Here is a 22,210-nt window from a genome sequence, read left to right on the forward strand (position 1 = left end):
TGTTTTCAACCTCGATTGCTACGGAAGCGACGGCGCCACCGTTATACATTCGAATTTCAAAAATTGGCTTATAAACCAATTTTAACTCCCATACGCATTATTAAACTTGCACTTAAAAGTAATACCACGAAGGTGAACTGATCATATTGCAACACTTCGGACTTATAATTATTCCCAGCGTTAAACGCGTATTACACCTAGTGATCATTACATGAAATGATAGAAACTCAATTTCATTACTGAAATTATTTTGTCGTAAAAGAAAGGATGAATCAAGGCAGAAAATTACTTTCCGCATCAATCCCGAGTATAAATAAATTGCACTGCCTGGTGGGAGAGATAGATTCACAAGAGGTTCAAGATTCGTTAGTTAATTCTTGGCATCATTGGCGCATATTGAAATGCCGGTAATTATGAGAATTCGTTACATATTGACCTCTGTGGTTCTATTGGGTTTGTGTTTTCTTTGCTAATCTGATTGAACACTTACAGATAATTAACAAATAAAATATCATGTTCACAGATTGCTAATTCATTCATTGCCGGATGTTATCGTTTCCCCAATGATGACAAGCAAGGGCAGCATACACATCGTAGCACCTAAAGAGTTACTTGAAACCGGTGAAGTACAGCGAAAGCTCAACGAAATGAACATTAAGGTTGAATTTGACTTTGAAAATAATTTTTTCTTTCAATTTCGCTTTCGATGATGCAGTCAGCATTTATATATTACAACGTCACACTCCGTTCTGACCATGCGATGTATTTCATTACTATCTTTTCGTTGCTTGTTTTCATTACATGAAAATTCGACTGGAACTGACAAATAAAATATTGTCATATACTCATGAGATTGCAGGCTAGGTCATGATCATAAAACAAATTCTTCTCATGTTTCAAGTGCTCCAAATTCATGGATGTTACACAGAAGGTTTACGAAGCCTGTTTAAAATATACAATATCATTTAAACTTGCTCCTGAGTGGAACAGAGTCGGTAACAATCTTTTGAAAGGAAAGAACTTTCTTGTCTCACTGGATCTACCAACCAATGCAATCTCCATGGAAATGATTTCAAATTGTAATTATATTTAAACCGGCGATTCGTGTACAATGTACATGTCTATTTATATGTTTAAGCTTATACAGTCAAAAATTCATTGACCAATACAATTCTTTCAACAGGTGAGAAGCCATATTTTTCTCTATTGCCATTCTGTATTAGTGTTCCTGAATTGTCATTGAGATATTTTTCATTATCTCTAAAAGTAGTTGAAAACTTTATGGAAAATGAGAATGGCTTTATTGATCTCAACGGATCAGAATTAGAACCACAAGTATGGGTTCACGTTTTGCCTAGGTAACAATCATTATTTATTTCTCATGATTCCAATATCTACATTTGTTTTTGAAATTTAAATAACTTCATTCTTCTCCAGCTTCAAGAGAGGAAAGGTAACATCCATATCCAAAAAAATTCCACAAACTTGTTCCTTCAACAGCTACGAACAAATAAAGGAATACTGGAAAAATATGGTCAGTAGATGTTGACTCGTATGAAAATCGTCAACTTCTATTCATTCGCAAATCTGTTAATCGATCTCTGTTGTTAAAGTTGGTATCTGAGTAAAAGTTAACAACGAACGCATCAGAATTTCATCTCCATGACTAGAAAATGATGTGCGCTTATTTTTTAGTATGGCTATAATCTACCAGAAAGTGATGTGGGACTGATTTATTATCAAGTGTGTTTTCCCTGGCCTGAACAAAACTACTATCACTATCCTAGCTGCTGCATTAAAGCTGTCCAGCCCACACAACTTTTCCCAGACAATGGGGAACATATAACGCAGCAGTTCCTTCAAGATCTCACTGAAAGAGTGCCCACGATTTTTGGTTCGACGCTAAAATTACATGAATTACCCTCACGACCACCTTCCGATAACTGGCAAAAAGTATGTGCAAAATTGCAAAGACAAATCATATGAAACTCAATATAGAAGCAATAAAATTTTACTAACAGAAAAAATGTTCAAATTTGTTTTATACATCTGTTCTCAGAATGATCACAAGGAGAATATTTTAAATCAGTCATCATGGGTAGTTCGGAATACAAACAAAATTCCAAATAAACAATTGACACCATGTAATTCTCGGAGTAGTGCAAATCCTGGCTACAAATTGCCTGTGAATTATCTTGCCCAGATTGATGTAAATTACCTCGGTGCTTTATCCACTTTTTCAAATACTTCCGGAACCTCGAGATTGATGCATAACGTAATAAAAGATAAAAACCTGAGGGATGCTCTCAATATAAAACGATTTGTGAGCACATGTTCGACTGATAAAAGAATCCTAGCAGATTGTTATGAAAAGTTTTTTCCTCCAGAAAAGAAATCAAAGTTTTCACAACTTCCTTCCGATTCATGTATTAAGGAATATGGCTCTTCACCATTATCGGATAAGCCTAACATAAAAGTGGAAACTATGTGTTCATCTGAATTGATCAAATCTGATTCTGATAAATCACAAATATTGAATGAATTCGGTGAAAAAGTGGACGACACGTCGTTAAATTATATGCTACGTAGAAGAAGTAGCTTTGATTTAAACGATTTTTGTGCAGGATTAGATGAAAACAATTTGTCTGTTGGGTTACTGGATAAGAATATTGCTTTGTGCCCAGAGAAAAGTGACATCGATAAGAATGAATTTGATGGGCCCAATAGTGTATTGGAAGTGCAAAGCCATTATTTCACTAATATTCCTGATAAATCGCAGTGTAATGAAATTACAGATTTGGTCAATACTTCACTACAGCAGGACAAACAGTCAGAGAAAATCAAACCGTTATCAAAATTGAAATTCAATAACTTGTTCGGCAGGAAATCAAAAACTCAGAGAACATCGACAATGAATTTGGGAAAGCACATGCAAAAAAGCAACTTTAAAACAAACAATATCGACTTTTACTTTAAAGGGAAAAAGCAGGTGTGTAATCACGTAGGTAATTACATTTTTGTTGCCTGATTCCAATTTCACGAATTTTCAGGTGAATGTAAGCCATTTTTCAAAAGTGCCAATAAAACCTTCAATGCCGAAGCTTATTCAAACGAACTTGACCATCAAAAGTGGCGGAAAAATAGAACTGGTAATTTCAAGAATTATTAGAAAGAAATATACATTTATCTCATAGTACTACATCTAATTACTGATAATATTGGGAATTGTTTCTGTTTTTTAGTGTGGCGCAAATAATAAAGAAAGGCAATAGACTAAAATCTCAACACCCTGCCAGAAAGGATTTACCGAATGATTGGCAAGTGATTATCAATCCATATTATTCAATCTGTTTTTTTTTAAAGATATTATTAATATAGTACTATTAAATAGTTATCATTTGAAGTTTTTTAGCTATGGAGTTGTATAACTAGCCAGACATTTGGGAATGATTGAAAATTTCCAGTAAGTTAGAGCAAATGCTGTATTTTTAAAACCATTTTATAGAATTCATTTTTAAAAGTTTCATAGGAAGTATAAAAAATATTTCATTAATATCTAAGTCACAGGTATTATGTCCGCAGATTTAAATATACTACCGATTCATAGTGCAAAATGATAGTGTTGATTAAAAATTTCATGAGATCATTCTTATGTATTCTAACTTTTAAACTATGTTAAACTTTGTTTTACTGCTTAAATATAAAGTTATAATGCTACCCTCGATTTGGTATAAAATCAATCCAAATATCGAGTGCAACATGTAATTACTCAGTCAATAAATAATTCAGTCAACAATAAATCACACATTTTTGACTACAGTAAATAATGAAATAAGTATAAAATAGGGACATCTGTGTTTTCATTCATTGCTTAATAATACCTACCTTTTCCAGCCTTATTTAATATTTCTTGTGTTTTGTATAAGCATCAACCACTGCTAACAGTGCTTTTCTATCTCGGTCACTTACTATTCCAATCTCTATAAGGTCCTGGTCATTCAAAGTTAGAAATAAGCTCATATCAACCTAAGTAACAAAAACTGAGCTATTAGTTAAATACATTAAGTTTTCTGATAAGTATAATTTATTTAATAATAACTAACATAAGAATTTACCATTCGTAGATTAGAAACTTATATCATTCATACACACCTCTTCTGCTAAGAATATTGAGATATGATGGGCCAATTCAAATTGTTTCAATACTGTAACAAGCTTAGCCTGTTCTGAATTAAGGACCATTCCACGAGGCGGCGTTTTATAGTGTGGGGGTGTGGGTGTATCCTCTCCACAGATATCTTCATCCTCGAAATCTAATGGCAAACAGGGAGATCGAGGAGGACTGAACTGTGGTTCAAAGGTGAGATTGATGTGGTCCTTTCTAGAATGATCAGTGATCTTGGAAGTCAACGAATGAATATCGTGTGTTCTGAAAGGGCGTTAAAAACTCTTTATAATTGAATTCAGATTGGTAACGATGGACAGTTCTGTAAGTTCAGTTTTATACAATATCCTGGGTTGGCTCTGAAACTAGCTCTAAAAAAATTTAGGATTACTGTTATGCGCTTTTCAAAATTGTGGAATCAGTGTTTACCATTTTCTAAACTGACATTATTAATAAATGCAGATTGAAAGTATAGTTTGTTTTAAATAGACCGAATTTTATTCACCATCAGTATAGTTACCTCTGCAACGGAAGTGCTAGCGTATGGCTATCAGGTGGTTTATCGAATGTGAAGATGGTGCGTTGTTTTTGTTTTGGACGGTAGAATGTGCAATCTACTTTCTTTGTCGGTTCTTGGATAGGACTTGAAGCTGATATAAGATTCGGTGATTTAGCAAACCATGAGTCTAAATTGTAAATTAAGTTTGGAGATATCACTGCTTTATTTTCATAATAAAGCTCTTTCACGTAAAGCAAGTTAATATTTGGTGGTTTCATTTCTTTTGTCATTACTTTATCGTTCACAAGTTCTGGTTTCAACTTTAGATTTCTTTCCTCTGATGAAATAATTGTACTCGATCTTGGAGCAAGTCCTGTACTTTTAATATTATTAGATATTTTGTCACGACAATAGCCATCATTTGTGCTCCCTGATTCTTTTTTAATTGATATATTGTCTGATGTATTGTTCCAATAATCATTCACATCGCATTGCGATTTAGCTAGGGCTCGGATTTCTGGAAATATAGACTGCCGCATCACTAGATGAGTGTACACACCTGGTATAAAATTAATTTGATGTAACAATTGATGACGAAAAGATGATTATTTGTTAATTGGAGTAAATGAAATTTATGTTCACAATCGAATGCATGGATGAATAGTTCTTGCTATGTGCGTCAATTTGATTCTTAAAATTGTAGCGGCTTACTAAATAATTAGACAAGCCTTAAATTTGTAACCTACTTTCATCCTCCACTTTCAATCCCAAACTCAAGAGCTTGAAAAATAGCTTCTTGTCGTTTCTCATAGCAGCAACGCACAGTGGTGTAACATCATCATGTACTGAATTTGCGAGCATCGAAGTGTGAGCTTTATAGATTGTTTCGAACATCTCGTGGCTAATTCCAGCAGCCAGGGTCAGTATTGATGTTCCTAAGAGAAATATTTTCGGGATTAGCCTGCTTATGGAATATCGTTGACCAATGAAAATTATAAATGTAAGGAAAAATAAATATGTAGACGAGACTTTTATACCGTGATATAATACGAGCAAAGGAACATGAAATTAAATTATGTACCCAAATAGTTCCTTTGAGTTAAATCAGCGCCATATTCTATAAGCACTTCTACTGTTTGAAGTTTGTTGGCCCGAACAGCTTGCATCAAAGGGGTCCAGCCGAACTTATTCTTTCTGTCAATGTTGCAATTATGATTTTTCTTTAAAATATCCCTCACTGATTCTGTACAGCCGTTACTTGCGCTTACATGCAACAGACTGTCTCCATAGTTGTTAACAGCGTTCAGTGAGTATTCTGAAAATTAATATAGGAAAAATTGACTTGGAAAAACTTGTAAGTAATGTTGTTCATTTACTATTACGATAAATGATTGACTTTCACCATTTTTTTGAAGAATCTTCCTCAATTCTACATCCAAGCCCAAGCTGGATACTTTTCGTCGCTTTATTGCAGACATATCCTTTCTTATATTGAATCAATCGCACACGGTAACTCATCAATACATTATGCAATCAAGTATCTGTTTATTAACAGTGAAACTACTAAAATGAAAATGTTATGCACGACGGCGGTCATAAGCGGTTTCAAGCAGGTGTTTAAAAGTAATCAGGTTGCAATTTTAGAGCTTCGTTCTTCGAAATTATTGTCAACAACTCCACAGAGTTGCCAAAAGTAATCCTGCGTTTGATCCCTTGTATCTGGACGGTGACAAATAGGTCACACAAATGACAATAACAATAGATGATAATAGACATGTCAGCACAGCTTTGAGAGCCGAAATTGGCGCTGCTACTCAAATGACGAATAGCAGATATATTTGCGTCTTTATCTGATGTAGGTGAATCATCAAGTTTTGAAAGTTTTATCATAATTACAACCAGATTTTTATATGGTAAAAAAACGAAGTGCCGAAATCTCACGGGAATAATTTCAGTAAATTCGTAAGAATAAAAGGTTGCATTGTTTGTCTTTCCGGGGTATGTAAAATGTGCATTCGGAAATAAGTAATTAATAACGCCTCATTATCTTAAATTGTTTGTTTTTGCAATGTGGGCTTGGAAATTTCGGGGTCGTCAAAAAATTCGCGACGACCCTGTCACGGCGCTTATCATTACTCCACATTACTCTTGGTCGGCGAGCTCACCTGAAACTGCTACTTCTTACCTCTATCGGCGACATCGATAACTAATATATATCCGTGGGTCGATTTTCCTCACGTCAACAGAATTCTCCTGATTGTACTGTCAGCTGTGTCAGAAATATTAGCTATTAAATATTTAGTGAAACAAATAGCTTAAACAATGGTAAATATAAACCGTAAACTAAACCGATTCACGTGACCCTTGAGTCACGTGACATTTTCGTTAATATTGTCTATCGTTTTCTCCAGTCTTTTGGCGAGAAAATAGCGTCTATAATGGAAAGACCCGGACAGGATCCAGTCACCAAAGACGAAGTGCCTTGGTGGATGAAGTACGCTGGTCGCGGTGTAGGAACAATCGGTGGTTTTTGTGAGTAACAGCGTGAATATTTGTTTTTAAATAAAGCTAACCTAATTTTCACTATTCATTTTCTCATTTCACAATTTCACAATTCTATTTTTCCGCGTGAAAAAAATAACAAACAAGACTTGAACAGTTATCTGGCTATTACTCGTGTCAATTAAGCAATATTTTTCAAGCTTTAGGGTTACACGCTGGTTTAACGAATAATCTTTAATGACGTATTTCAGTCGCTATCCTCCTCGGAGCATGGGGTTGCGTTGGTATTATAATGGGATCGGTGTCTGCTCTGATCGCTGGCATGTGGCAGATGGTCGCAGGTTTTCTCGTCATTATAATTGAAGCGCCGTGCTGCTGTCTTTTCATCGACTTTGTACAAAACCTCAGTGACTGGGTGGATCGAAAACCGTATTGGCAAAGAGCCGCCGTTTATTGCCTGTAAGTATCGTCGTCAGAGGTGAAATGGAATAAATGGATCAGCAGTAACCTGCTATTCGACATTCCTTGGAATATGATTGAATTGACTACTTGAAAATGGTTTGAAATATTTTCAAGTTTCAACGGCGTTATAGAAATTTCTTCAATATATCTGTTTGTTTCTTCTCACCGTTAGAACTTCGTTATTTGTAACTATTCTCACTTGATATCTTAGGCGCATGTGTTCAGCCATATTTGTTTCCTGTTGGATATCTTGTTCTTGCGTTATCAGAGTCAATTAATCATGAGATTTCTCTCTTATATCATGTATTCGTTTGTATGCTGATTATCTTTCACAAAAAAACTTGTTACAAAAAAGATAGCCATCATTTTAGAAGTTATACTCTTTGTATCAATAGGTATTTAAACTATTCAAACATATTAAATTAGAAGTAAAACATAGTCATATGATTATTAAACCCAATGCTATGAACAAAATCTTGATATTTCTTTTTGCTTTAGTTTATTTTACCGATACAAATCATTTGAGTAAACATTTACTGCAAACGTTCTCGAAATTTGTGAATTTATCTTACTGGATACTCTGAATAGCTTTTCAGCAAAACGTTTTGCAACAGTCTTCCTGTTCCTTAAAAATCCTAGATTTTTTTATTAAACCATAGTATTTTATACCTGCATTTTACATGTAATTGATTATTTCATTATTACAGAATTGCGCTTCCAGCTATTATTCTCGATGCTGGATTGGGCACCATATTTGGTAGTGGTTTGATATTCGCAACAGGAATAATATACGGTTTAATGTCCCTCGGAAAGAAGTAAGTACAATCGCAATTAATCGTATTGTTTATGTTTTGTCTTTGTTTTATAAAAACAACGTGCAATTTATGAAAAATTATCGAAAGAATCTCTCCAATAAAATCACACATAAAAAACTACTACTGTAACTGGAAAAGTAATCGCATCGTAACAACATTGGATAAAATACATTCCAACTTACAATTATATTAAGAATAACATTATTTGGTTGGCGAAAATTATCTGCTTATCTGTATTGTTTTATTGTTGATATAATTCGTTGTTTGCTTTCGGCTTTGGGAATTTTAATTTAAATGAACTGAAACTGGAAAGAGTGTGCCTGGTTGTATACGTTTAAAGTGAAGACATAATCGTTTTCAACATTTTAAAACGAATTTTTCAGCTAACCGACTTTTCTTTCATTGGTAGAAAAACTCTTTAGCTAGTGAAATTACTTTGACGAAAAAATATTAAAAAATGGCTCTATACAATTGGGTTCGACTATAAAAAGTCAATGATTAGACTTCAAAAATATTTAATCGAACATTTGCTGCGTATTTGAAATTTATAATATTATTATATATATAATTTGAAAATTATAGATTAAAAACAATCATGTAACTAACTGTTAAAACAAAGAATCGATTAAGAAAAGTCGAACGTTGATTGTGTATTCCATGTATTTTGTGTGCCTCGAATTTTCGGCGTCATTAAATAATACAGTAACCGCTTAATGGTTTACTAAAAATACTCACACAATGGCTGACAGAGGGTCTAGACCTGACCTGGCAGGAATGACTTCACCCGGAGTTGGCTCCCCGCAGGGTCCCCCGCCTCCCTCATCTGATCATCATACTACTCTCATGGAAGATCCTGATGTCTGGAGGCCAACCTAAACGCGAAAAATTTTTACTTCACCCTCGCTCCTTCACTAATCAGGCAATAATAATAATAATAATACGATGTGCACTGTTACGTATCTAATTGCATCCCTTTTTTATCCAATTGTTTAGGCAATGTATCTATGCAATCACGTAGCTTCTCTGCTAATTATTATTGTTATTATTCTCTTCCAAAGTATTCATTTTTACATTCTTACAGAGCTTGATTTATCATACGAACATCGGTAATGTATCGATTATTTAATAACAAGACTTGATAGCGTCGATTGGCTGCGTTGTTAATACATATAATTTCATGCTTGCAAACTTTGTTACTGAGATTTTCAATTTACAGAAAGATATATTTCTGTACATTTATAAATTTTTTTTCTTTTCTGTACAACGCATGTTCCTTATCTTCCTGATTAGACGATTTTTAGTGAAAAGAATCTTCAAACTATGATGTCGGTTAGGGTAGATAAAACACATGAAAATTAACGCACATTCCTAATGTCAAATGGCAATTTTTCCTGTCTAACGAATGACGAGTAGTATTGGCACAGCTTAATCATCGTTTTGTGAACATTGATACCAATTTTTCGATCACTTATCTGCTTCTATGACTCTAACTGCTTTAATTGAGTAATAATTGTGAGTGATATGTTTCTTTAATGCATTAAGCACTGGGCCGATTTTGCTGTGCTTTCGTTCAGGTGACGTGCTAGTCCTTGATACCACCGGTCTGTTCACTGTCAGTCCCCAGGACGGATGCCGCCTAAACCAAAAATCCACTGTCGGTCCTCAGGAACTGACACCAGACTTAACGTGCTAATTACAAATGAATAGGAATGGTGGCCTAGTTTTATTCTTTCCATAAATTGCGTTGGTCCGTTTTAGTTTATATTGCAGCCACATTTGTGTAGAAGCCTCGCTGTAACCCTAGTTGGGAATGATTAGTTTTTTGCTTTCAACTTGTCATACTTTCTAATGGATTAATTTTTAATTCACAGAGCTTCGGTGGATGACATGAGAATGGCAGCAGCGGTCGAGACGCAAGTAACACCAAGTTCAAACATGAGATCAACGCTTGTAGAAAATGCGCATCCTATCGGATTTTCAATTGCGCCTGACAGCAACGTCTGATCATATTAGCAACAAATTGGCAGCTAGCCAAGCGTCTTGAATGAATTAAAATAGTAGCTGAGTCGACGAAATTTCAATCACTATATAGACTTTGGTGTTCTTTGTTTATGTATTTAAATCGATTACTTTCTGACGAGTAATCACAGTGGATTTGTAATATATATTTCAATCGGAGTAACTGATAATGGATTCGTATGATTGACTATGGAAATCATTTTTCAGTATGTTATAAATCGATTATGTTTCACTGTAAATTCATCAAACACTGTGCGTATAATTAACGAAACTCATTCTTGAATTTATCACAACTACTCAGATTTACAGGGTGGCGACAACCGGGAATACTGGGAAAACCAGGAGAACCGGGAATGGTCGGGCAATTTCATCTATTGGGAAAAGTCAGGGAAAAATCAGGGAATTATGATGGTCTACAGGGAAAAATGTATTTTTTATAAATTATTTTCAAACTTCAACTAGGCTGCGTAAATTCAGCCAAGCTCGCTTTTGTAAATGGTATTGTGAAATTTCTGTGCAGACACACACGCGCACACAGCTTTTAGTTGTAAAAGCTGCTCAATATTGCCTGAGTTTCATGGAAACAGGTCAGGCAATTCAGAATTTTTCGATGGGAAAAGTCAGGAAATCTTATTCGGGCAAAATTGTCGCTACCCTGATTTTTGACTCACGTATTTAATATTTAAGCCATGTAAGCCGTTTATCTTGCTCGATGCAAAGTACTCGAGGTAAGGTAGACAAAGGGTTGCTCCAGGCTGCTCCAAGCTGCTCCGAAATGATGGAGTAAAAATGAAATTGTCATTTGTAGTGAAAATCATGTTATAAGTTGTAGCTATTGCTTATGAGGCCAAAGTAAATGAACGACCAGTCTTGAGAAAAAGTTAGTTGCTTGTTCGTAAACTCAGCTATTACGAAATCAGACGTTTAAACGTGTCAAAGTGCTTGAATATCAACGAGTTCAGCCAAAAGTTTAAGCAAAAAGTTATATTTTGTATTCAGTATTTGAATTCAATAATTAATTTTCAATCGATTTAACAATTACCCGACGGTATAAGTGATACGTTATTCATACACGGAAAATGTAATAAAATCTTGAATACTGAATACAAATGATAACATAATTTCTCTTTTAAAAAAATGGTGTGTCTGGTCATTGATAAGTGTCTTTCAACGGATTGTGCGGTATAGCCAATTTATCACGTACATATTGAGCGATGTATTTTTATTTTTAACCCGTTGACGTCCGCCTGTCTCGACGAAAAAAACTACGGGTGTCTTAATTTTATGCAAATTGCTACTGAACAACAATTACATAACGTCGATAATTGACACAAGACAACACCGATAGTAGTTGTCTAAACTGAACAGCGTTTCTGGCAGCATAAATCAATATAAGTGATAATTGTTGTAATCTTAAGTAAATTATTTTTTCCTTTTTTTCTTTGTCGCATAGTATTACATTAGCTTTAGTAAGTAATTGTAAATTAATTTTTTCCCAGTATTTCATTAATACGAACTGTTGCCAATTATACAATTGTTACATCAAAGAAATTCGATTTTTCAATGCGTACGTATACTGCGATTCTGATGTTACTTCATAGCAGGCTATGAATGTGAAATAATGAACGGACACAAACTCCTAAATACTAAACGATATCCAGTGGATTTATATGAGCAAACAGGAAAAAAAGGGTGACAATGACAGTTTAAAGGATAATGGAATAGATTTTCGGACATCAATGGGTTGACTCCTTTTCCTCTGTCAAACACACTGCGGTTTTACATCCACTAATTGTTAACCTTCTGATCCGTGTCTTCATTTAATTTCTAGAATGTAAATTCTTCTTGATTCCATTAGATTTTAGAAATAAATATTGCCGATTATTTTTAGTTTAACAAGTACTATTAAATTCTTGATTCCATGGTTGAGTTCACTTTTTTTGACAGAGGAAAGAGGAAAGTTTTTAACATAATACATATATTCTGGCACATTCTAATAATTATCCTTACTTCCCATTTCATTTTCTCCTTTCAATTCCGAATGTGCCAAGTTAATAATTGCTCACTATGATTACAATTGATTTTTGTTGTGATCCAAGTTTTATTATTCCAATAATTATGATGTCATGAATTTTCCTGTGGTATCATGTGTTTTGAACACGTGTCATTCCACTATGCCAAATGTTGTTTGATGTTTTTTCTCTTCACTTTTCAAACAGCCCAGTTATCATTCCACATCCCAACGAAACTACACAACATTTTTCTGTCTACTCCTTTAAATTAAGTAACGTATTTATTAAGAGTAAAAGACTAAATGATATCCTCGTTACTACCCCTAATTAGCTCAATTTTTCACGAAAATTCCAGTGAAAAACGAGCTTTCATATCAATATCATATTCCCGATTAGTATTTTTCTTGAAATTATGCAACGAATTTTTTAACATTCATTAAATTTTTAGCCGAAGTCATTTTCTTTGTTGTTATTTCAAGAAGAGAGAATAGAATATAATGTTGCTAGGCACATTGAATTTCACGTTAGAATTATATATTTTTTTCCGCGTTCCGAAATATTGTCAAGGTAAAGGGGAAAAATAAAGAGGTGAATCAAAATATTTCATACTTTTTACAAAGTTGAATAAATATCGGGAAGCAATTTTTATGAATGGAATTCACTTCTTCCGCGCTAACCAAATAACTTATGATATAACTTCAACATTCATCGTAGTAAAATTATTATGATTTTGTCAATGATTATTTTTTATCCGCCCTGAATACTCAGTCACATACATGCATATATATTTTAAAAGAAAATATTTGACTGTCGTAAAGTGTAAATCGATGCATACAATTTAGACAAAATGTAGTGTTAACATGTACCGATATAACGTGATTAGTGACAGATATACATATTTAGAATTGTTGAATTAGTTACGTAATTGTTGAAAGTCATCCCAAATCAGTTGCAATCTAATCGAGTGTCGATATTGGTCAGAGAATGTGTACAACGGGGAAGTTCCTACATGAACAACAAGCAGATTGCTACTCCCTGAGAAAACCTTGTCTGGCACTATCTGCACTAATGCTATACGTCCTTTATTTCCATTCTGTACGCGGTAACTATTATCAATTTAATCGCCATGCCAAAGATTGCAGTCCCGATGTAAATACGAGGATACTTCTTCCATTGTTGTGAATTACGTCTTACTTATTTGTATAATTTCAACGATTTCCAATATACTTTGCGTAAGGTTTGAACAAGTCTGTGCTTATTTGTGATTGCCAGTAACATCCGAAAGCTGCTTAAGATTTCTCGCTTCTATCGCCGCGTTGCTGACCAGCCGAAGTGCAAAGTGGGAAATTATTATAACGGGAAATTGTTAAGACGGATAATGTTTTAGGATATATCAATACATATTGTAATTAAAACGGTTACGATCGATTTAACCTGATGAACGAATTACTTACTAAAGGGGTACATGAAATCAAAGCATCGAAGAGTTTTTGGTTTTACTTTTTTTTGTTTCTAGCGCGTGCTTGTAGCTTAAAGAAATAATCCATTAATGAATTTGGCTTGTTTCAAGAAATCTGCTTCGCTCAGTGTGACGAGGAAAGATGAAGGTATCGATGGATAAAAAAATATTTTTAAACAAGTTTCAAAAATTAACAAGGACCACATGTACTTCCTCCAGCGAGTAATCGGTCATCTTAGGCTAGAATCACATCTATTATATCTGGTTAGGATTATTTATAGGGACTCGTCGCATCGCTGCGTGTGAAACTTATACATATATAAATATATATATACGTTGCGTTACGATAAACTGCGGTTGCATATGCATACATACAATTGTATCGCTCCTCGAATCCAGGCTCTAAGTAGAATTGTTGATTAGGTAGCTGTTCGATTCATGCGTAAAGCGTAGGGAATTTTATGTATCGATCATTCGGGTGTATCACATACCCATAGTACACTGTGGTTTTCTTTTTTAAGAGTTAAGATTACTATTATTTAATAATTATACATATAATAGGGTATACAATTATTAATACTATAAATACACTATACGTACGATATGCATATAAATATAACAAATATTTAACCACATATGATACGTATAATTATATGTTGATGTGTAATGAAATTGTCAATACATGAATCGGATATAATATGAATATTACTTGTTAATCTATCTACTTTTATTCATTGTCATAAAAAAAAATACTCCTCTACACTGCTCGACTAGTTTTATTCAAGTTTATTTTTTCTTTACTTTACGCACTTTATTGGCGGTATTGGTAAAGGGATCTTCAACAGTTTCTCAGTGAACGAGTAGTCTGAAGTTTAAAAATTTTTTATAGGAGATATACAGATCCTAGAAATCATTGATATCAGGTGAAATTGAAGGCAATTTCGAACAATTGAAAAGCATCTAGAAAACTAATTGAAATGGAAAATTAAATGTAGCTAAAAAAAATCAATCTCCGTTGAATAACTTGTTCGTTTTTAATTTCATTAAAAAAATATAATCAACGTCGTAAAAATTAGTCCGTTGACCTGGAAATTATTGTTTTATAATCTGTTTAGTCGACCTCGTTTCTTCTTAACTTTCGTTCGGTTTATTTGTTTTTGTTTCTTGTTTTATTTACGATATTGACAGCATTCAATTATAGGCAAACGATCTGTCAACGCGGTTTTGCCGTCCGCGTAATTTGCGATTAATCAAATCATTCTAATTAATTCTTGTTCGCGGAAAATTCAACTTTATTATCTTATTATTACGCGGACATGTCAAAGTCAGCTGTGACGGCCAAGATTCTGTCCGATGAAGACTTGTTTCGACTGATTGAGCTGGTGGGACAAAACCCCGTTCTTCATGACACCAGTCATCCATTCGCCAAGGACTTATCCCACAAGAATTCCTTGTGGGAAAGCATCGCTAAGGAATTCAATACGCCTGGTGTGAAAAATCATCATTCCTGCCCGTATTAAAATTTTTATATCGAATTGGCATTACCTTAAATGTTATTTCTTTCTAGTAAACGTTGTTAAAAAACAGTGGAATAGATTAAGTTCCGGGTACATTAAGAAATGCCGCGATGCAGCTGCTGGAAAAATTGCAACGGTCAAGACCGACGATCCCTTCGACGAAGCATTGGTCTTTTTATCGAAGTACGTTGTCTCGATCTTCTGTTATACGCAACGCATAATTTGCTCTCTTAATTCTCATTTCTGCGTCAAAGAACGAAAGAAATTTAAAAAAAAGACTGCATATAAAGAAACCAGTTTGCGACTCGCTCATGTTGTGATTATTTTATGATCATGATTATCAATCATTAAGATTGAATCGTTTTAGTTCATCGAAAAACAGCCCTCTTTTCAACGAATTCACCAGATTTTTGCAAAAACAGACTTGATCATCAGTCTAATTATTAACCTGTTAGATTCTCAATTTCTTTAGAAGGAAAAATCTATACATTAGGATGAGTTAAATCTTGATAGCAAAGTTTTTGCAAAAATTAAAAATGATAACACAAATACACATAGCGCGCGTAAAATAATTATCCATTCACGGCGTAAAGTTCTTTTTTTTTTATTTTTTTTTTTTATTTTTACAAAAGCCAGAGATCCCAACGATTGAAACCGGGCAAATGATGAACTTTTAGCTTTATATGTACGTGAGAATTCTCGTATAAGTAACCGATCATCGGTAAAGTAAAATCAGTCAACAAAAGCTTCAGTCGCTATTGATTATGCCAAAGATTGTTTTTCCACGGTTACAAAAATATCAATATTATCCAAAAAGCAATTAGAACATGACCGAACTCGTGTATGGTTTCCCCTGTTCAAAAGAAAGAAAAAAATCAAGTTCGCTTTAATTGATAGAATTAAAACGGTCACACATTTAAAGATAAAACACTCGTCCGAGTAATCGCAGAACTAGGAAAGTAAAAAAAAGATATAGAGAGACAAAAAAAAAAAAAAACTATTCGCGCAGATCGTCGAAACTGCAGCGTGCGAAGAGCTGCGGTGAAATTCCCTCGATAATCGAGGACGAGAATTCGATGGGCGGATTGTCGGTTCATTCGTCAGCGGCATCGGAAGGGACGAAATCCTTGATAATGGGGGAGGAGTCAACGGGGCTGCAAAAAGTCCCAGGATCAACTCCGCGAAACACGCCGTCGTCGCAGCCGAGTACGATCTGCAACACGAGGGTGCTTCGTCCGCGAAGATCGGAACCGGTTCGATCGGCTGGCGGAGATTTGGGATCGTCGTCGAGAAAATCCAGTGGTGGAGGTGGCAAAGGTCAAATTTCATTCGCGCCTTCTTCGTCTGGACGCAAGAGGAGCAAAGGATGCGGTTGCAATTCCAATTTCACCGCGTATCAGGACGACGCTACCGTAGCCTTTTTCGAAAGCATGGCTCTAACCGTCGCCCTGTTTCCTCAGCATCTTCAGGCATCCGTCAAGATGCGGATCTGCAACGTTGTTGCCGAGACGGAGTACGAGTTGTCTTCTCCAAGTACTGTTGCACGCTAGATCAGCGATTATTCTTGAGTTCCGAAGTTTTTCTTTAGCATTAACAAAAAAACATTACAACGATTCTCTCTTTAAGTTGTTGCTGCTGTTGTTGTTCATGGATTTTGCACGATTTTATACGTTTATTATTAGTATATAGTTTTCGTTGACATAATAAAGACACGTTTTCGTTTGATATTTATCAGTGGCATGATATTAATTTTCACCCACCAAATCGAACCACATACCCATACGTTTCGTCAGATAAGGCGAAAAATTTTCGTACGATAGAAATAGCATACTGACAACTTGAAGATATGACGCACGTCAGATATCGAAGACCTTAAGACAGTTCTACAGTTACGAGGATTGCAGACGAACTACTTCGTGTTCCAAAGATTCTTAAATTGACATTGAATAAACATTGTAGTGTTTTATCGCAAAACAAGCTAGCCTTCCGTGCCCGAAAATTGTTGAAATTAATCGTAGACATTAAAAATACAGAAACAACAACTGACAAGTTGAAGTTTTCATACGAACCGCTCCGCGATAAAAGAAAATGATTGAATCAATAGTTAACAAATTCACAGCATCGTTTTCCACCTAACAAAATTCTATTCTTCTCTATTTCAAGCCGATGTTGCAGTGAAATTTAATATTTCACCTTGGACATTTTTTTTCCTTGCGGAGCGTAGATTCAACATATACTTTTAAGATTCTTACCGTAATTGAATAAAGATCGAAACGTGTTATTGGCGTTTGTTCGTACAAATTTTTGGAAAGCAGCTAGTCTAAGGTTAGCGTAAAAACTGACGTAACGGATCGACAAAAGACCTTAGTAATTTTGATCCGTCCGTATGCAAACCTGCGCGTAGAAATTAAAAGTTCGCAAGACCTTCGCGGAAAGGCGAAGAACGACGCGAGGAAATAGAAACGACGAAGACAATCATGTGCGGCGTAGTTGGTGTTGATCATCCGAATCGCTGAATGGATTAGGAAGTCTTAGAAGTTCCCGGCGTCATGAGATCCGAAGCTCTTATAAAGGGCGCCGAAGAAGACGAGGGTTCGCATTTGGCGTTCGAACAACCGGACGACAGCGTCGTAGCAGAATTGTACCGCGGTTGTTTCATAAAAAAAAAAGCACAAAATAAGAAAACCAAGAGATGGTGGTAAATTTCAAGGTGTACAAGAAGTGCTCGCCGAATGGCAAAGTCACGATATATCTCGGGCGGCGAGACTTCGTCGACTACTTGTCAGGGGTCGAGTCGATCGACGGCGTCGTCCTCCTGGACAAGGACTACGTCGAATGCGGACGAAGAGTTTGGGGTCAGGTGGTATGCAGCTTCCGTTACGGTCGCGAGGAGGACGAGGTGATGGGTCTGAACTTCCAGAAGGACCTCTACCTGGCCTCGGAGCAGCTCCACCCGCCTCCGAAGGAGCCGGAAGCTTCGGGCTTGACGAAGCTGCAGGAACGGCTCCTGAAAAAGCTCGGACCCTGCGCCTTCCCGTTCACCTTCGGCCTGCCTCAGGGGGCGCCGTCGAGCGTGACGCTTCAGCCGGGTCCCGAGGAGACGGGCGAGCCCTGCGGGGTCTCCTATTACGTGAAGATATTCGCCGGTGAGAGCGACAGCGACGACGGGCACAAGAGGAGCACCGTCACCCTGGGTATAAGGAAGGTGCAATTCGCTCCGACGAAGCAGGGCCGGCAGCCCTGCACAGTCGTGACGAAGGACTTCCTGCTGAGTCCCGGGGAGCTGGAGCTCGAGGTGACCCTCGACAAGCAGCTCTATCACCACGGGGAGAGGATCACGGTGAACGTGAGCGTGAGGAACAAGAGCAACAAGGTCGTCAAGAAGATGAAGGCGCTGGTGCAGCAGGGCATAGACGTTGTTATATTCCAAAACGGGCAGTTCCGGACGGTAATCGACGCGGTCGAGACGCAGGACGGCTGTCCCGTAAACCCGGGCTCGACGCTCCAGAAGGTCTTGTACCTCCAGCCGAGGTTGGAGAACAACAAGAACCGCAGAGGGGTCGCGCTGGACGGTCACTTGAAACGCGACGAGGTCAACCTGGCCTCGAGCACGCTTCTCACCTCGCCGGACGTTCGCGATTCCTTCGGCATCGTGGTTTCGTACGCCGTCAAGGTCAAGCTTTACCTCGGCGCCCTTGGCGGCGAATTGTCCGCCGAGTTGCCCTTCATTCTTATGCTGCCGAATCCGTCCGACAGGATCAAGGTCATGACTGCCGAGAGCGTTGCCATCGACGAGGAAAACATCGGCGACGATATCGTCAAGAGTTAGACAACCGGAAGCCGAAGGCGGAGGATCGCGTTCGTTTCTTTTCCTCTTTGGTGTAAAAGGTCTGATAATTTCTTATCCGATCTTCTTTCACTGATCCTTTCTTCGCGATTATTCTCTGTTCCTTACACGCTGTTCAATAAATAATTGTACAATATTCGTATTATACTAAAATGGCTTGGTGATGATTCGATCAACCCTAAATAAAGTTCCATATTTCGACACTGACGGTCGTTGAAAGCGAAAACAATTATACAGCCAAGTATAATTATTTAGTATTCGCATTGTATTCTTTCGATATACCCGGCATTTTTTGAGATCCATCCTGTAACGTAGATCCAAAAATACGTTCCAGATAAATTGTGCGCAGAAATCCCGTCGGTCCTTGTTTTAAATAGACATTCGCAGAAGTTTGAAAATCGTCTCGATTCTTTGTTGCAGACCGAACATATCGTCAATCCCTTCGAATGATATTAATCCTCAGATTCGTGCCAAGCGCAGTTGATTTTCTGAATTTCCAATCAATTAACTACCATTGAAACCGGAGTGTGTAATTACCGGTGGAATATTGCCCAGGTTAGAATAAATTCATTTTCAGTCAGACTTCAAATTATAGGATATTAAAGGCCAATCGAGTAAATGCACTCGTGCATGCAAATTGTAGAGTCTATGTTTTGCGAAAATACTATTCGCTCCTTATTACATGCGGTTGGAGCTCCATTAATCACGTCATCAATCGGCATAATCAACTAGCTGTGCAGGTAAGTTCGTAAACTGCCACACAGAGTATCCGGAGTTGGTTGTAATAAGGCGCATACATCGCTAATTAACAAAAGTTCTAATTTCAGTATAAACGGTCAATGTCACCTAATTAATCCGTTTCCCATAATATCTTAAGGACGGACTAAGGCACCAGCTATACGTTCTGTTAAGTTTAAATAAAAGAAAAGAAAAGCAAGACTCTGCGTGATAAATTTGATTTTGGAATTAATTCAATCAGTCTCTGGTATATAAACGTGACGTCGACGACTATCCGCAACCTTGCAAAGACAAGTTTGTACGTAAAGAGAAGCCATCGTCGTGCAGTCCGCGAGTCCGTGGAGCTTAAGCCAAGAAAGAGGAAAGGAGAGAAAAAAAGAAGAAAAGTACACACGTATGCCTGTAATATTAAGACTTGCGAATATATCCATGAAACCTTTTTTTTTATTTAATTTTTTTTTTCTTTCTTTGCGCCAATAACGTAGGATGTACGTCATACGTACGCCAATCAGAGGTGATGAAAGAGAAGCTTGTGCAAGATTGAGGGAAATGCAATTAGAGATCGGCACTCGATTATTACACGCTTCAAGTCCCTTTTAATACAGCGATATTATATATATATATATATATAATCATTCGCGTATCGCGCATGTCGCAAATAACATTGGAACCACGAAGTGAATCCACGGCAAGGAGAAATTCGCATTACTCTCGACCCGCCGACCGCGCAAGTCGTTGACGAGTGTCTGTAGGTAGAAACGTGCAAATATTAACGCGATGCTACCGCGGTAGAAATCGCAATGGTCAGAAACGCAGTGGAGAATTGGCACGCGTAGCAGGCGCGCGTATTTTCTCGAGACTCGCGGAAACGGCGCAATCAAAGAGAGAATTCTTGAGTTATCGCTTGAAACTGCGTAGGAGTTATATGTGTCATATCTACTCCGCCGACCGCGCCGCGTGTCGTGTTCAGCAGAATTATACGCATTTTACAGCTTTGTTCGGAAGTTAAAAATTCTCAAACCGCACGATCGCTTGGATGAGTTGTCCCTAGAAACTGAGCACTGTAACATTGATGTGAAACTTTCGAAGTTATCTAACTTTCTTTTCTAATCCGTGAACGCTTCTCTGTATATTTGTTTTATTCCCAATTTTCTTCAATAACTGATCCTTCGAGTATATGCGAATAAGATCGCTGACCCGTTACGAATTAATGTGAAATAGTTTCAGAAAAATTGTCCGAAATACTCGATATCACGATATTTTACATCGGAGGGAATATTCAGCACTGACTGTTGTCGATAAACAGTGACGGGCAACTTGGCAAGTGATTTCCAGACTATAAATTATTTCTCGTCATAATGTTTCGTGGTTTTTTCTTCTGTCCGCGAATCTGCGACTCGCCCGTCGATCCCAAAACATTGCAGATTCACAATTATACTTACACCCTAAAATGGTAAACGGAAGCGGAACAGCTGCTGGATGCAGACTAATTCGTCTTATTAAATATGTTGCACTCGCGAGTCGACAAAAAATGGTCATGGACGTTGAAATAAAAAAAAAAAAAAACAAAGGGTGAAGGAAAAATCGTCGTACAAGTCGGCGAGCGTGATCTCGACAAAATTATTCAATTCATTGCATCTATGAATTACACATACGGTGTATTATGCATCCGCGATCGTATGTTTCTCGTTCACGTTCAACACTCTTGGCTTTATGTCGAAGTGCAGCCGGAGAGTTTAAGCTTCCGAAGAAACTGGTTTCAAAACGTCTATATAGCTGTCGAAACTAGCGAGTCTCGAAGGTTGTTCGAGCTCAGATCCAGACACACACACACCGAGACTGGAACGGAGTTGTTTTCTGACTTCATCGGTATAAGAATGCGCAGCGCCATAGATTGCATGGCGAAAGTTGTAATTGCCGTTCGTAAAATCTACAATTCAATATTAGACCGTTTCAGACTCTCGACGTACGTGTTACAAGTTTTCCAATTTTCTAAAAAATATTATTAGAATACGGATGTTATAGTAATAATAATAATAATAATAATAATGATAGTAATTTTAGGCATCGTCTCAAGGACAAGAGAATGTTACGCAACCGTATCTCAAACTCTCGAGAATACGTTGGAAACCTGTTGGAAATAGTCTCCTTAAAAAAAAAACAGAGCTTGTTTAC

General features: G+C 36.7%; 5 protein-coding genes across 9 annotated transcripts; 4 read left to right on the top strand and 1 right to left on the bottom strand.

The window, feature by feature from the left end:
- Positions 1 to 401: 401 nt before the first annotated feature.
- On the top strand, positions 402 to 1,274 carry LOC124175626. The gene is made up of 4 exons (XM_046556024.1): positions 402 to 659; positions 902 to 1,079; positions 1,184 to 1,235; positions 1,271 to 1,274. Exons 1-4 carry the CDS (start codon positions 564 to 566, stop codon positions 1,272 to 1,274), a joined length of 330 nt encoding a protein of 109 aa, XP_046411980.1. The 5' UTR covers positions 402 to 563.
- On the top strand, positions 1,227 to 3,390 carry LOC124176556. Its single transcript, XM_046557995.1, has 6 exons — positions 1,227 to 1,358; positions 1,438 to 1,534; positions 1,696 to 1,953; positions 2,060 to 2,989; positions 3,051 to 3,149; positions 3,243 to 3,390. The coding sequence occupies exons 1-6, from the start codon at positions 1,282 to 1,284 to the stop codon at positions 3,270 to 3,272; spliced, it is 1,491 nt and encodes a 496-aa protein (XP_046413951.1). The 5' UTR covers positions 1,227 to 1,281; the 3' UTR covers positions 3,273 to 3,390.
- LOC124176557 lies at positions 1,480 to 9,311 on the bottom strand. Of its 4 annotated transcripts, XM_046558000.1 has the most exons (8): positions 9,179 to 9,311; positions 6,850 to 6,933; positions 5,933 to 5,979; positions 5,746 to 5,858; positions 5,411 to 5,599; positions 4,686 to 5,223; positions 4,153 to 4,429; positions 3,558 to 4,026 (listed from the first exon to the last, which is right to left on the bottom strand). In XM_046558000.1, exons 3-8 carry the CDS (start codon positions 5,950 to 5,952, stop codon positions 3,901 to 3,903), a joined length of 1,263 nt encoding a protein of 420 aa, XP_046413956.1. In that variant the 5' UTR covers positions 5,953 to 5,979; positions 6,850 to 6,933; positions 9,179 to 9,311; the 3' UTR covers positions 3,558 to 3,900. The 4 variants fall into 4 exon arrangements, with proteins under 4 accessions (XP_046413953.1, XP_046413952.1, XP_046413956.1 ...); XM_046557997.1 differs by lacking the exons at positions 6,850 to 6,933; positions 9,179 to 9,311 and adding exons at positions 1,480 to 1,620; positions 6,067 to 6,485 and having other exon boundaries at positions 3,886 to 4,026; positions 5,746 to 5,979; XM_046557998.1 differs by lacking the exons at positions 6,850 to 6,933; positions 9,179 to 9,311 and adding an exon at positions 6,067 to 6,478.
- On the top strand, positions 6,832 to 14,636 carry LOC124176566 (calcium channel flower). 2 transcript variants are annotated; one of them, XM_046558015.1, is made up of 6 exons: positions 6,832 to 6,989; positions 7,076 to 7,196; positions 7,418 to 7,625; positions 8,336 to 8,443; positions 9,193 to 9,362; positions 10,315 to 10,448. In XM_046558015.1, exons 1-5 carry the CDS (start codon positions 6,987 to 6,989, stop codon positions 9,317 to 9,319), a joined length of 567 nt encoding a protein of 188 aa, XP_046413971.1. In that variant the 5' UTR covers positions 6,832 to 6,986; the 3' UTR covers positions 9,320 to 9,362; positions 10,315 to 10,448. The 2 variants fall into 2 exon arrangements, with proteins under 2 accessions (XP_046413971.1, XP_046413970.1); XM_046558014.1 differs by lacking the exon at positions 9,193 to 9,362 and having other exon boundaries at positions 10,315 to 14,636.
- Positions 14,637 to 18,042: 3,406 nt separating this feature from the next.
- On the top strand, positions 18,043 to 19,529 carry LOC124176561 (phosrestin-2). Its single transcript, XM_046558009.1, has one exon. The coding sequence runs from the start codon at positions 18,143 to 18,145 to the stop codon at positions 19,277 to 19,279; it is 1,137 nt and encodes a 378-aa protein (XP_046413965.1). The 5' UTR covers positions 18,043 to 18,142; the 3' UTR covers positions 19,280 to 19,529.
- The last annotated feature ends 2,681 nt before the right edge of the window (positions 19,530 to 22,210 follow it).

Source organism: Neodiprion fabricii, chromosome 2 (assembly GCF_021155785.1).
Source record: "Neodiprion fabricii isolate iyNeoFabr1 chromosome 2, iyNeoFabr1.1, whole genome shotgun sequence".
Taxonomy (NCBI): domain Eukaryota; kingdom Metazoa; phylum Arthropoda; class Insecta; order Hymenoptera; family Diprionidae; genus Neodiprion; species Neodiprion fabricii.